General features: G+C 55.7%; 1 protein-coding gene across 1 annotated transcript; it reads right to left on the reverse strand.

Moving 5' to 3' along the window:
* Positions 1 to 1,434: 1,434 nt before the first annotated feature.
* On the reverse strand, positions 1,435 to 9,006 carry LOC119933091 (keratin, type II cytoskeletal 5-like). Its single transcript, XM_038752379.1, has 9 exons — positions 8,291 to 9,006; positions 7,482 to 7,696; positions 6,216 to 6,276; positions 5,783 to 5,878; positions 4,558 to 4,722; positions 3,822 to 3,947; positions 3,506 to 3,726; positions 3,304 to 3,338; positions 1,435 to 2,294 (listed from the first exon to the last, which is right to left on the reverse strand). The coding sequence occupies exons 1-9, from the start codon at positions 8,825 to 8,827 to the stop codon at positions 2,014 to 2,016; spliced, it is 1,737 nt and encodes a 578-aa protein (XP_038608307.1). The 5' UTR covers positions 8,828 to 9,006; the 3' UTR covers positions 1,435 to 2,013.
* Between the last annotated feature and the right edge of the window lie 5,929 nt (positions 9,007 to 14,935).

Genomic DNA, 14,935 nt, shown 5'->3' on the forward strand with positions numbered 1-14,935 from the left:
GAGCAGAGAACGGTGTCTTTGAATTCCATTGAATTGTACTCTCCCAAGCGCTTAGAACAGTGCTCTGCACGTAGTAAGCGTTCAATAAATATTACTGATTACTTGATTGGTGTGAATGGATTAGGGACGGAAGAGCACAGAGATGGCGAAGAGACTCAGCAGGTTTTTCTGCTACTAAGAAGAAAAGGCCCTTGTGCTCAACCCTTAAACCAAAAACGAAAGATGGAAGTTGTCCCAAAAGGCTTAACGTACCCACCCCACTGCCTCCAAGCGGATAAAGACCTACCAAGGCAGACTGGCGCCTATTTAATGACTACAGTCCTCTAGAGATAGAAATTTCAGTCCCTGCTTCCCTTGTCGCAGGATGGGATAGCCCTATCCACGTCTTTAAGCAGAAATTTTTCCCTCAAATCTAACCCTAGTCTCCCCCGCTGTAACCTCTGCTTTTTTGCTGTGGTCCACCCCTTGGTGGACTTGGAAACCGACCAATCAGCATCCTCCTACCAGAAACCCTTCATCCAGATGAGGTGAATGCAAGGTTTCACCCCGCGTCTCTCCCACCACCGTCCTTATCCTCAACGCTCTCAGTACCGTGAACTCTGGTCTGATAGGTCGTCGTGGGTGGGGAATGTGTCTGTTCACTGTTATACTGTACTCTCCCAAGCGCTTAGTACAGTGTTCTGCACACAGTAAGCGCTTAATAAATACGGTTGAATGAATGAATGAACTTTTCCATCCAGTCGTGGACTGCAGAAGGGGAAGAGTCCGGGTGGAGAGAGGGAAACTCAGATCCCCTTGGTTCTGCCCTTCTCATTCTTCGGGCTCCCTCTCCAGTGTGTATAATAATAATAATAATAATAATAATAATAATAATAATAATAATAATAATAATATTTGTTAAGAGCTTACTATGTGCCAAGCATTGTTCTAAGCGCTGGGGTAGTAATCAGGTTGTCCCATGTGGGGCTCACACTTTTAATCCCCATTTTACAGATGAGGTAACTGAGGCACAGAGAAGAGAAGTGACTTGCCCAAGGTCACACAGTAGACAAGTGGCGGAGGCGGGATTAGAACCCACGTCCCCTGACTCCCAAGCCCGGGCTTTTTCCACTGAGCCACGCTGCTTCTCAATGTGTGTGTGTATGTTTGTGTGTGTGTGTGTGTGTGTGTGTGTGTATGTGCAAGAACGGGAGACACTGACGGAGTAAATTAGAAATGCATTTTATTGGACAAACCCTAGAGAGCGGAGCGCGCCGAAAATCAACCATGGAGGATTCCGTTTATGCACACGCTGGGGCTGGATTCGTTCGGGTCCCCTGCGACCCCCACCAGGGCTTCCAAGGTCAGTTCCGGCGGAGCCTCCCCCCCCCCCACCCCCCCCCACCTCCCTCAAAAACAGCTGGAAAGAAACAGCTGACCCACAGCTCTACCCTCACGCTCCTCCCTTTTTCCCCAAACAGCGCGTGTGGTGGGCCGCAGCCCGGAAAGGTGATCTCTGTGCGGGGGGCTCTGGTGGAGGCAGAGACCACCCAGGGGTTGGGGGAGGGGAGCGCGAGCGGGGGGCGCGGGGCGAGAAAGCTTTAGTGTCAGAGTGTTGGGCTTAGAACTCTCCGGGCCTGGATTTAACGTTTTCTCCGATTAACCGGGTTTATGACGGTGTATAGCCTGCGTCCCCCCACATCGATCTCACCCCTTTCCCGGGAGGGGCGGGATGAGGAGGATCAGGGGGGACAGTAGGCCCAGAGAAGTTGAGCGATTTGCCCAAGGTCACACAGCAGTGAGCGGCAGAGCGCGGAGCGAGGCTCAGATCCCCGATGGCACAAAACTCTCACCTACCCAACGGGGCAGAAGGCGTTGGAAAGAGAGGAAGGTTAGTTTGAGGAACAGAGAGACCGTCCCACCGCCCGCCAGCCCCCGCGGCTGGAGCGCCCGGCCTGGAGGAGAGGGGCGGAGGTGGGAGGTGGGGGAAGGGAGAGGGGTCAGTGGGCCGGCGCACCGGGCGGGTCAAGGCGTTTAGCTCTTGTAGCTTTTCCGACTAGAAGAGGTGGTGGAGACGAACTTGACGCTAGAGCCGCTGCTCCCGCCCAGACCCCGGCCGCTCCCGGTGCTGAACCCGCCGCCGCCGGCGGAGACGCTCAGCCCACCGCCCAGGCTGTGTCCACCGCCGCTGGAGTACGAGTAGCCGCTGCTCCCGCCCAGGCCGCCGCCCAGGCCGCCGCCCAGACCGCCGCCCAGGCCTAAGCCGCTGCCTGCCCCGCTGCCGTAGCCGCTGGATACGCTGGACGTGACCACAGCTGGGGAGACAGAAGAGAGGGATCAGGGATTATTCTGTTCCCTAGGGCTTAGTAATAATAGTAATAATAATAATGATGGCATTTATTAAGCGTTTACTATGTGCAAAACATTGTTCTAAACGCTGGGGAGGTTACAAGGTGATCAGGTTGACCCACGGGGGGCTCACAGTCTTCATCCCCATTTTACAGATGAGGGAACTGAGGCCTAGAGAAGTTAAGTGACTTGCCCAAAGTCACACAGCTGACAGTTGGCAGAGCCGGGATTTGAACCTATGACCTCTGACTCCAAAGCCCGGGATCTTTTCCACTGAGCCACGCTGCTTCTCTAGAGTGCTTGGAACGTAGTAAGCACTTAACAACTATTATTATTAATAAGCACGGCCTAGTGGAAAGAGCATGGGCCTGCCACGTGTCTGCCCCAGTGTTACCCTGGGGTCACCCTTTTCTTCTGTCCGTTCCCACCCTGCCTCCCCCAGGAGAGGCTATGGAGGTGTGAAGGGTAAAGGGAGTCTGCTGGGTGATCTTGGGTAAGTCGATTCACTTATCTGTGCCTCAGTTACCTCATCTGGAAAATGGGGGTCAAAATTGTGAGCTCCGCGAGGGACATGGACTGTGTCCAAACTGATTACCTTGTGTCTACCCCGGCGCTTGGAACAGTGCTTGGCACATAGTAAGCCCTTAACAAATACCACAATTATTAATTATCATTAATACATTCATCTAATAATAATGACAGTATTACTATGTTAGAAGGGTGAGGGTGGATGTTCAGTCATCCATTCATTCGATCGCATTTATTGAGCGCAAAGTACTGTATTAAGCGCTAGGGAGCGTTCAACATAAAAATAAACAGACACGTTCCCTGTTTGGGTAAGGGGGAGAGAAGGCCAGTGGGGTGGGAGAAGGGGGAGAGTCTGCTGGGTGGGGGGAGGGTGAGGGTCTGAGGGATGGGATGGGGTGGGATGGGAAGAAGGGGGAGGGGTTTCCGAATCACCATCAAAGCACTTACAGATGTTGACGGGGTTGACGCCCTCTCCGCTCAGCCTGAAGAGAGACAAAGGAAGAAGAGGAGATGGAGGGGCAGTGACCGGACTCCCTTCGTCCCATCTCTGAACTTTCCCGGCTCTAACCTGAATCCCTCCACCCGCACCGTCACCCCGCTTCTCCAATTTTCCCCCAGGGTCGGGGAGAGGGAGGGAACCGGCTCCCACCTGCACTCCTCGCCCTCCAGCAGTTTGCGGTAAGTGGCGATCTCGATGTCCAGGGCCAGCTTGACGTTCATCAGCTCCTGGTACTCGCGCAGCTGGCGGGCCATGTCCTGCTTGGCCTTCTGCAGGGCGGCCTCCAGCTCCTCCAGCTTGGTCCGGGCGTCCTTGAGGGCCAGCTCACCGCGCTGCTCCGCATCGGCGATGGCGGCTTGCAGGTTGGCGCACTGCCGGAGAGTGGGGAGGGGGAGTGAGTGGGACGGAGCAAGTGATGAGCTGCCCCTCTTCCCCCCACCTCCCCACCGTCAATCTCTTTCCCTACCTGCTTCTTGACGTTGTCGATCTCGGACCGGAGCCGCTGGATCATGCGGTTCATCTCGGAGATCTCATGCTTGGTGTTGCGCAGGTCATCCCCGTGACGGCCGGCGGTCAGCTGTAGCTCCTCGTACTGCCCGGACCGAGTCAGAGAGAGGTCTCAATTCCAGGGGCTGACCCTCCCCTCCCTCAGGGCTAGGACCCATCCCAACGCGCCCGGCTTCAAATGGAGTTGTTGATGGGTACAGCAGAAGGGACTTAGCTGAGACTCAAGAAAGAACTTCTCGGCAGGGAAGGGCTGTGGGAAAACTGGATAGAAGGCAGGCTCCCGGAGGTGGACGGGACCTCAAGAAGTCATGTGGTCAGCCCCTTGCCTCTAGCCAGATGAACTTCTTTAGTGGTATTTATTAAGCGCTTACTATGAGCCCAACACTCTTCTAAGCGCTGGGGAAGGTACAAGTTAATTCGTCGAGGAAGGCTGGGAAAGGGAGTAAAAAGGGGGCGGGCTTAAGGATGGCCTAGACCCACAATTCTTTGTCGCCATTCCCTGACTCCTGCCAGTCTATAAAGAGTCAGATGGGATTATAACTCGTGTAGTCGGTCCATTTGCATAGTTGAGAATGTGTGGACACCCGGGGTTCATCTCGAGGGAGTCGGATGGGCAATCAGGACCAGGTGTTCCCCCCGAGCACCCCCCCCCCATGTCCGCCACCTCCCCCATAGTTCCTGCCAGCCTCGTTCACCTTGGTTTGGTACCAGGACTCAGCCTCCGTCCGGCTGCGGTTGGCGATGTCCTCGTACTGGGCCTTGACCTCGGCGATGATGCTGTCCAGGTCCAGGGAGCGGTTGTTGTCCATGGATAGGACCACCGAAGTGTCGGAGACAGACGTCTGCATCTGGGCCAGTTCCTGGAGGGGGGAGATGGGGAGTCAGAATCAGCTACTGGGACCCAAGACCTCAGTTTCCCTTCCGTCCCTAGGCTGTAGTCTTGAGGGGGTGGGGAGCAGAAATCCAGAGTTGAAGGAACATGATTTTTTAAAATGATATTTGTTAAGCACTTATTAAGTGCCAGGCACTGTACTAACGCTAAAGCGGATACAAGCTACGCTGGTCGGACACAGTTCATGTCCCACATGAGGCTCAAAGTCTTCATTCCCATTTTACAGATGAAGTAATTGAGGCACAGAGAAGTTAAATGACCTGTCCAAGATCTCACAGCTGACAAGTGGAGGAGTTAGGATTAGACCCCAGGTACTTTTTACTCCCAGGCCCATGTGCTGTACACTAAATCATGGCGGGATATGAACCACAATTTTGGATTGAACCAAGGTGGGAGTGGGAGATGACAGGAGGTATGACTCTCCCCCACCACACACACACACACACACACACACACACACACACACACACACACACACACTACCCGAGAGAATTCAGAACAGCAGCTTGTGTTGTGAACCCGAGTCTCAGACCCTTCCTTCTCTTCTGTATTTCCCTCTCTGCTCCCCTCCCTCCGTTTCAGTCTCCTTCCCTCCCTCCCACCTTTCTTCCCTCCCTATTTGTCTCTTTCCTCTCTCCTTCACGGCCTGTGCCATTAAGTGAAATGGAAGGTGGGAGATAAAATGGAAGCTTTGGAGGTGGGAAACAAATGTCCTGGGGCAGGGGGCGCGGGGGAATTTGTAGATCTGCAGAGTCCAGGTGTGTGTGGCGGGGTGGAAGGGGGGTTGAAGGGGGAGGTGAAATTTGACGTCAAGACTACCGATGAAGGTGTGGGGGAGAGTGGGGAGTGGCTGTCGTGGAGAGTTCTCCTTTTTCCCACAGGAAAGGATAGGGCTGGTCTGGAGACAAGCAGCTTATCCAGACCCTCTAAGATCCGGTAAAAGGATTGGGGCGGGGGGGGGGGGGCGCTGCCCAAGAGAAAATACCCGCTCGAGAATAAGGGGAAGGAGGAAGGGGCGGGGCTCTTACCGCCTCGTATAGCGTCCGAAGGAAGTTGATCTCTTCTGTCAGGCCGTCCGCCTTGGCTTCCAGCTCTACCTTGTTCATGTAGGCGGCGTCCACGTCCTGGGGGGCAGAGGGGGGTGGGTGGGGGTGAAGCTCGTTTTTCTTCCCCGCGGGGGATTGGGATTTTGTTACTTTCCAGGGTCCTCTCCCTCTCTTTACACTCCAACTCCTCTAGGAAGCCTTCCTGAATCACACTCCCACACCCCGCAATCCTCCCCCTCTCCGATCCACCACTTTCACCCGTGCCCCGCCCCTCCTCCGCGGGTCCTTCCTAATCTGACTGTGACTGTCTTCGGCGACAGTGCCTCTGCCACCAGACTGGAAGTTTCCTGAGGGCAGGTACCTGGATTAGAGCTCTGCCGCCGCCAGGGAGCACTCAGTATGTTACCAGACTCACCTTCTTGAGCATCACGAACTCGTTCTCGGCTGTAGTTCGCTTGTTGATCTCGTCCTCGTACCTGGAGGGAAGGGGAAGGGTCAGTAGGTGGGAGTGGGGGGTGGAGTGACTAGGACCCAAACCCCAAAATGGTCATCTGGCCCTCTTCGTCCAGCAGAATCCGCTAGACTGTAAACCCCTTGAGGGAACGGTGTCGATGGTATTTACCCAAGTTCTTGGTTCAGTTTTCTGTATAGAGTAGGGACCCAATCAATACTATTGATTAAGTGCTAAATTGATACTTCTTCCCTTCTTTTTCATTCATTCATTCAATCGTATTTATTGAGCACTTACTGTGTGCAGAGCACTGTACTAAGCGCTTGGGAAGTACAAGTTGGCAACATATAGAGACGGTCCCTACCCAACAGCGGGCTCACTTTTTGGCAGCAAATACAGGTCTACCCGTCTCTCCAATCACTCCTTGTTCCCTCCCTTCTAACTTGGCGTTTGGAACTGAACTTTTATCTTTACCCTAGGAGCTGTGACTGCTAGAGTGATTGATTTTCTCCTGTGTAAGCGCGCTTAGAGGGCGGTGGGGAGGGGGCGCACCCCGGGTTGGAGCGGAGCCCCACAGAGGGCAGAGGTGGAGCAGAAGATGTGTCCATCTCGACCCAGGGTCATTTGGTGTCCGGCAGGGGAACGGACTACGAATCGCACCCTCATAAGGGGACTCTCGAGGGGACGGGGTGGGGGGAGCAATGGAGGTGAAGAGGGAAGGTTCGGCTGCGGAACGATAATTATGGTATTTGTTAAGCGCTTACTATGTGTCAGACACTATACTTAAACGCTGGGTACATACAAGCAAATCGGTTTGGACACAATCCCTGTCCCAAATGGGGTTCACAGTCTCAATCTCCACTTCATAGATAAGGTAACTGGGGCTCAGAGAAGTGAAGTGATCTGCGGGATGGTGGGTTGGCGACCGCACCCCATTCTGGAACCGTGCCAAGGGCGGGGCGGGAGGGGCCACTATACTAACATACAAGCCCCTGGGCGGGGGAACCGATGCCAAGAGGGGAGCGGAGAGTCCCCACTGCAGAAAGTGGTGAATTCCTACGATAGAACTCTCCTCCTGATCGCCCCGCCCTCTCCCCCTCCCCTCAGACCACAGGAACTCAGACGTGTCTCACCTCGCTCGGTCAATGCTCTGCCCTGCCCTTTCCCTCTCCCCCCTCGGAACCCCCGGTCCTCCCCCTCCCTCCCTTCCGTCCCTCCGCGCTCACTCACTTGGCCTTGAAGTCCTCCACTAGGTCCTGCATGCCCCGGAGCTCGGAATCCAGCCGGCCGCGCTCGTTCAGGATGGATTCCAGTTGGCGTCTCAGGTTGCTGATGTAGGACTCGAAGAGCGGCTCCAGGTTCTGCCTCACGGTCTTGGTCCCCTGCTGCTGCAACAGCTCCCACTTGGTGTCCAGTACCTTGTTCTGCTGCTCCAGGAAACGCACCTGGAAGCCACGGGAGGAGAATCGTTCTGGAAAGGGGCGCGGCTGGAGTGCGGGGGACGCTTGGAGGGGGATTCACAGCTGGCGGGGGACGGGGGAGACGACCCAGCTGGAGGAAGGGCCCACTCGGAGGGACAGGAGAACAAAGGTGAAAGACGACACAAAGATGCAGAGGACTCAGCTTGAGGGAGAAGCAGAGCTGGGCCGGGGGGAAGATACAGTTGGTGTAAGAAGACAGTTGAAGGGGGGCACAGCTGGAGGAAAAGGCATATCTTGGGGGGACACAGTTTGTGGAAGAGGTATATCTTGGGGGGACACAGTTGGTGAAAGAGGCAAATCTTGGGGGGACACAGCTGAAGGGAAACACCTCTGGCGGGAGTCGCGCCGAGTTAGCAGAATGAGGGTGAGGAAAGGAACATTATTTGACCTTTTTCCAGGAATCCTCCAGCACCACGCAGGGAAAGGGCGGCTATAAAAAGACTCCCTCCCATTCCCGTGATCTCCCACCAGGGTTCCCCCACACCCACCCGGGGAGAAGCACGGCAAGGGGGGACTCCCTTCACGCCCCTCCCCCGCCCGATCGTCCGGGCGTCGCACCTTATCGATGAAGGTGGCGAACTTGTTGTTGAGGGTCTTGATCTGCTCGCGCTCCTCGGACCGCACCCGCTGGATGGTGGGGTCGATCTGCAGGTTCAGGGGGGCCAGCAGGCTCTGGTTGATGGTCACCTCCTGGATGCCGCCAGGGGGGCACACGGGGAAGCCGCCCCCGAAGCCTCCGGCGCCGCCTCCGAGTGCGAATCCGCTCCCGGCGCCGCCGCCGAAGCCATAGCCGCCGCCGTAACCGTATCCTCCGCCTCCGCCCGCTCGGCCGCCGAATCCGCTGCGGAAACCGCCCCCGCTGATGGAGATGCGCTTGGAGCCTCCCAGGTTGTAGAGGCTGCGGCTGCCGAAGCCGGCCCCGCCGCCGACCCCGCCGCAGACCCGGCCGAAGCCGCCCCCGCCGCCGCCGCCGCCGCTCCGGGACACCGAGACTGAGCTGAAGCTAGTCCGGCTGGCCGACGGAGTGACCGCCGACGCGGCGCTGAAGCCTTTACGGCCACCGCTTTGGAAAGAGACGCTGGACTGGCGCAGCATGGCGGCTGGCTCTTGGAAGGAGCGGGACACCGGGAGAGAAAGACGCAGAGAGGGAGAGAGAGAGACAGAGAGAGAGAGATGGGGTCGCTGGATGCCGGAGCCGAGAAAGAGGAGGAGGAGGAAGAGGAGGGAGAGACGTCTCTGGTAGCCCGGAGCTTCGAATCATCTCGCTCTTATAGGTTTTCCAGGGCTGGGCTGGGCCCGCGCGCCGTCCGAGATCCTAGTGATTAAGTGGGTGGGTCCGCCCTGGGGGCAGGTTGTGAGATCACTCGACCTGCGAGCGGCGGGGGGCGGGGGCAGGGGTCTACAAAAGTCCCACCCTTGGCAGCTCCGCTCACTCCGAAATTACCCTGCCCTCTGAACGGTGGCACCTCCCGGGAGCTCGCTTACTGCCCCACGCCCTTCCCGCCCCTGGCCTTCCCGCCGGTCCTGCCCTCGGTCGCCCCGACTTCAGCTCGATCCGGGGCTCGCACCGACTCCGGGAGCCCCCGGCCCGGGCCTCTTCGTTGGCCCTGCACCCCGATCCGGAGACGTTTTGGGTCTCAACTGCCCCGGCACGTGCCCCGGAGGAGCAAACCCAATCTTCCCGGGGTGGAGTATGTGTGTTGGGGGGGGGGGGGGGCGGGGGGAGGGAATCCATCTGCCTTTCCCCGCAGCCTTCCAGCCATTCCAGAGCCGGAATAGGTGAATCACCGGATCTGTTGGTACAGGCTGAGCTCGGCCGCAAATCCATACCTGCAGGAGTTTTCTAATCTCGCTATTAACATGTTCAGAGATCTTCATACCTGCAATAACGGGACCGTGCTTTGTTCGCGGCAACGGGCCGCGCGCACGCCCGCCGAAATATTCGGGTAGGGAGTCAACTCCCTCACCCCACCCCCCAACACACAGATACATGGAGAGACACGAAGAGGCAGAGACCATCATGGAATTACACAAAGGCGAAACAGAGACAACCAGTGACTCACAGAGACACAGAGGCAGAGACAGTCAGAGATCCACGGGCAGACAGGTGCAGATACAGGGATACAAGGAGAAAGGCAGAGACAGAGATATTCAAAGGCGAGGCAGAGACAGCCAGCGATTCACGGAGAGACAGAGGGGCAGAGGCAGACTGTAAGCTAGCTGTCGGCAGGGAATGTGTTTTTTTGTTTTATTGTACTCTCCCAGGAGCTTAATACAGTGCTGTGCACACAATAAGTCCTCAATAAATACGATTGAATGAAAAATACGATTGAATGGGTAGCCACAGAGGCCCAGACAGGAGGGGCAGAGGCAGCTACAGAGACACGCGAAGAGACACGGAGGCACAGAGAGACAGATACAGAAAGTTGGAGAGCTAGAAACTCAGACAGATCCGGAGAGTCAGGTACAAAAAGACACAAGACCTAGAGACTCCTATAGAGACAGATACGGTTTCAGACACCCAGAGAGACAGAGATCCATAGAGACAGGGCAAGCTTTCAGGCTGGAAGCGCCAGGCGGTTCTGCAAACAAGGGGTGCAGAGACAGGGCGAGGCTCCGAAAAGGAAGACAGGATCGGATACTTCACATACCGGGCAGGGCCAGGTAATTACATAATGTGGCCCCCAGGAAACCATCTGTCGCTCGGGTGGGGGCAGTTGGGACCCCCGAGCTGCGCTCCCTCCCCGTTCCCCGTTCATCTAACACCCCTCCCGCCCCCACCCCCCTTTCGGCCTGCCCGGGATTCGGGTCGGGAATCGGATCCAAACCGATGGGGGAAGGGCTAAAGCCAGGATGAATCATCCAGCCGCAAGGGCAGAGCGGGCTGTTGGCACAGGCCCGCGGGGAGCCGGGGGGGGGGGGGGGTAGAAACTTTCGGGGAATGAGGCCTTTGGCAGTCCCGCCCGCAGCTGGGAGCGGAGGACAAACCTTCCCCTCTCGGCAGAAACTCTCGGACTCCCGTTCCGTCCGTGGTGGGAACACCTTCTGCTCCCCCCCGCCCCGACTCCTGTCCGGCGCCCCTCCCCCGCGACCGCATCGACTCGGGCAAGGCCCGGCCGTGCCCGGAGGGCGGGATCGTGCCCTGCCGGGCCTGGGAGACGCTAGGGCACAATCCAAGACGAGGAGGCCACCCGGGACGTTATCCACGGAAGACAGAGGAGGGAAATGTTGTCACGTGCGTCATGTTGTCTCTCCCTCTAATAATAATAATATTAATGTTGGTATTTGTTAGGAGCTTACTGTGTGCCAGACACTGTTCTAAGCACTGGGGTTGATACAAGGTAATCTAACCTACCAGCTCCTTGTGGGCAGGGGTCACGTCTACCCACTCTATTGTGTTGTATCAATCAATCAATGGTATTTATTCCCTCATTCATTCATTCAGAGAAGCAGCGTGGCTCAGTGGAGAGAGCCCGGGCTTTGGAGTCCGAGGCCACGGGTTCAAATCCCAGCTCCGCCAGTTGTCAGCTGTGTGACTTTGGGTAAATCACTTAACTTCTCTAGGCCTCAGTTTCCTCATTCCTAAAATGGGGATTAAGACTGTGAACCCCCTGTGGGACAACCTGATCACCTTGTAACCTCCCCAGCGCTTAGAACAGTGCTTTGCACATAGAAGCGCTTAATAAATGCCATCATTATTATTCAGTCGTATTTAATGAGCCCTTACTCTGTGCAGAGCACTGTACTAAGTTTTTGGGAGAATACGCTATAACAATAAACAGACATAGTCCTTGCCCACAACGTGCTTACTGAATGCTTACTTTGTGCAAGGCACTGTACAATGCAACAGAATTAGTAGACACGTTCCCTGCCCATAAGAAGCTCTCCCAACCTCTCTGCACATAGTATAGGCTCAATAGACATCATTGATTAATTGATCGATTGGTCCCCGCCCCCGCGGTGTTCCCCTCGGATTCTACTGGTTACAGATCCCCCATCTCTTCAGAGGGGATAGTAGCAGACTGACCACAACGCAGACGACCTCTTCTTCTTTCCCCTGACTGCAGGGGGGAGTGCGGGTGGGTGGCACCCTGGCATTTGCCAGCTGCAGTACCAGGCATGCTCTGCCTCCGGGCCTCCAGCTCCTAAAGCTGGCAAACGGCCCCGCGGAGGTTCCACCCTTAAATGTCCTCGTGGGGAGGAGACGGACCGTTATCAGGGATCGGAGTTTTTCGCTCGTTGTCACTTCTGCCCCCTCTTCCACTCCACCCCTCTCCCATTGCTCCCGAACACTATAAAGTGTGACTTCAAAAAATATTGATGGATTAATCCCCGCAGTCCAGACTTGTCATTTCGCTGCAGCAGTCGGGACCCGTCCCCCCTAGATAACTCAGAAAAACCAGACTCCAGTTCCTTCTCGACCCAATGGGAAGACGCGGGGAGACTGGAATCACAGGATCAATTGTCTCCCTGGCATGTAGTCCACCCCCTCTTCTTGTCCATGCACTGCTCTCTTCCAAGAGAGGAGGGTTAGGCAGGCTGGAGCCCCTCGGTGAGACCGGATTGAGAGCTCTCAGTAGCGTGGAGGGAGGTCTGGAACACTGAGTAGCCAGTCCAGAGACTGGGATTCGAGCCTCAACCTCACCGCTCCAGGGCTGTGTGACCTTGGACAGTTATATAACCTCTCTGGGCCTCAAGTTCCCATTTGGGAGCATATGGAAGGGAGGAAGAAGGAGACTTGAGCTTCCCATAGGACTGCGGAATTGCGTTCTTCCTTCCTGGGCCTCAAATCCGACCCCCTGGGCAGATGTCAGCCTGGGGGAGGGGCCGCAGACGTCTGCTGGGAGTTCTCTCTTCAACGGGTCCCGACAAGTTGCGGGAACATTCTGTGCTGGTTCGAGAGAGTTGCTAGCAACACGGAGGAAACGTCCCCCCACTTTGTGTCACCGCCCCCTCCCAATAATAATAATAATAATGGTATTTGTTAAGTGCTATGTGCAAAGCACTGTTCTAAACGCTGGGGAGGTTACAAGGTGATCAGGTTGCCCCACGGGGGGCTTACAGTTTTAATCCGCACTTTACAGATGAGGTAACTGAGGCACAGAGAAGTTAAGTGACTTGCCCAAAGTCACACAGCTGACAGTTGGTGGAGCCGGGATTTGAACCCATGACCTCTGACTCCAAAGCCCGTGCTCTTTCCACTGAGCCACGCTGCTTCTGAAATGAGACCCATCAGCCTCAAAAGGACACCTGCTGTTTATTGGACCCGAAAGGAATAGGCGGGTTGGGACGAAGTGCAGTGAGCGAGCTGTGATGGAGACCAAATCGAGCCCTCTCATGCTTGTGAGGTCACAAAAAGCGGTGGGCTTGGAGTGGGCAGAGCACACGGAAGAGGCCTGATGGAGAAGCGCAGGAGCTCAGACGGGGGCAACAGTGCAGCCATTTTTCATTAGCCTTGCAAATAGGTACTCATCCACTAGCCACGGGAGAGTGTCAACGTGGGTCATGTGAGTGGACGAGAGAGCAGATTCCATTTGGACGCCTCCGAGAGGCCTGTTGGGGTGGGGAGGTGTTGTGAGCGGTGATCGGGGGAGGGGTTATTGTGGGGAGGGGCGTCAGAGAATTTGGGTCATTTATTGGTTCTATATGATGGTCTTGAAGCTCGTCGTGGTTCCCGACACGATTTTCACACGGGAGCTGCCGGCATCTGTCCCTTTTCCAGAGGACTCCAATTCCTGCTTCATCTCTCTCCCCTCCTCCCCGCAATGACCGCTGCCTCCACGCCCAAGGACCAGCGGGATTCCTTCCCTCACCCCTCCCTTCTTGCCTCCTTCCCCAGCTCTCCCCCGAGGAAGTCGAGGCACACTTACTGAAGTTTTCCGGAGAAAGGCCATCTCCAGCGAGCTTGCAAGAGGAGCAAGAGAAAAAAGGGGATTCAAGTGGGTCTGGCCAACCCCCATGCGACACTCCGAGACCTCAGGAACGTGGAGATGGGGGGATGGACGAAATGGAACCGTCCTCGGGGAAGCTGATCCTTCAGGCTCCCCAACCTCCACTTCATTCATTCATTCATTCATTCATTCAATCATATTTATTGAGAGCTTACTGTGTGCAAAGCATTGTACTAAGCGCTTGGGAAGTACAAGTTGGCAACATATAGAGACGGTCCCTACTCAACAACTCACAGTCTAGAAGGGGGAGACAGACGACAAAACAAAACATGTGGACAGGTGTCAAGTCATCAAAACAAATAGAAATAAAGCTAGATGCACATCATCAACAAAATAAATAGAATAGTAAATATGTACAAGTAAAGTAAACAGAGTAATAAATCTGTACAAACATATACAGGTGCTGTGGGGAGGGGAAGGAGCTTGGGCAGGGAGGATGGGGAGGAGGAGAGGAAAAAGGGGGCTCAGTCTGGGAAGGCCTCCAGGAGGAGGTGAGCTCTCAGTAGGCCCTCCCTTCTGGTCTCAGAGACCCTGGTGTGTCCTGGGATCAAATTATCCCCGTTCCGTCTTGGGAGCCCCCAAACTCAGAGCACTAGGGGGAGAAAAAGACAGAAGAGAGTAACTATTCCTTCTTATTTAGGCCTGGGACCTGATTTCTTCTAGGTGAGCCGCCTGATTTCTGTTAGGCCTACTGCCTGACTTCTTCATGGCCTTACAGGTCTGTGGTCAATGACTCAACCAGAGCAGATCCTGAGCCTCTTTGGGTGTCTGTGTCCCTGGTTGAGAGCACCCCAGCAGTGAACAAAAACTCCATTCATGCATGGTCCCCACAACGGCTGACAGGTCTTTATTGTCATTTAACCAGGATCCCTCCAGCTGCACCTTCACCCTTCTCCCTCTTGTTTTCTTCCCAGGATTAGGGCGAGGGGGGCGGCTGATGTCCATCTGCTCTCTTTGCCCTCCAGCAGCTTCTGGTAGGTGGCAATATCGATATCCACTCCCAGCTTGACATTCATCAGCTACTGGTACTTGCACAGCTGGTGGGCCTTGTACTACTTGGCCTTCTGCAGGGAGGCCTCCAGCTCCTCCAGCTTGGCCTAGGCATCCTTGAGTGCCAGTTTACCGTGCTGCTCCACCTCGGCGATGGTGGCCTGCAGGCTGGCACACTTCCCACCCCCTGGAAACAATAGGCCATTATGGTTGGTGAGGCCTCACATTCCTCCAGCGCCAGCTCCACATCTCCAGACGTTGC

The sequence above is a fragment of the Tachyglossus aculeatus genome, chromosome 10 (assembly GCF_015852505.1).
Source record: "Tachyglossus aculeatus isolate mTacAcu1 chromosome 10, mTacAcu1.pri, whole genome shotgun sequence".
Classification (NCBI taxonomy): Eukaryota; Metazoa; Chordata; class Mammalia; order Monotremata; family Tachyglossidae; genus Tachyglossus; species Tachyglossus aculeatus.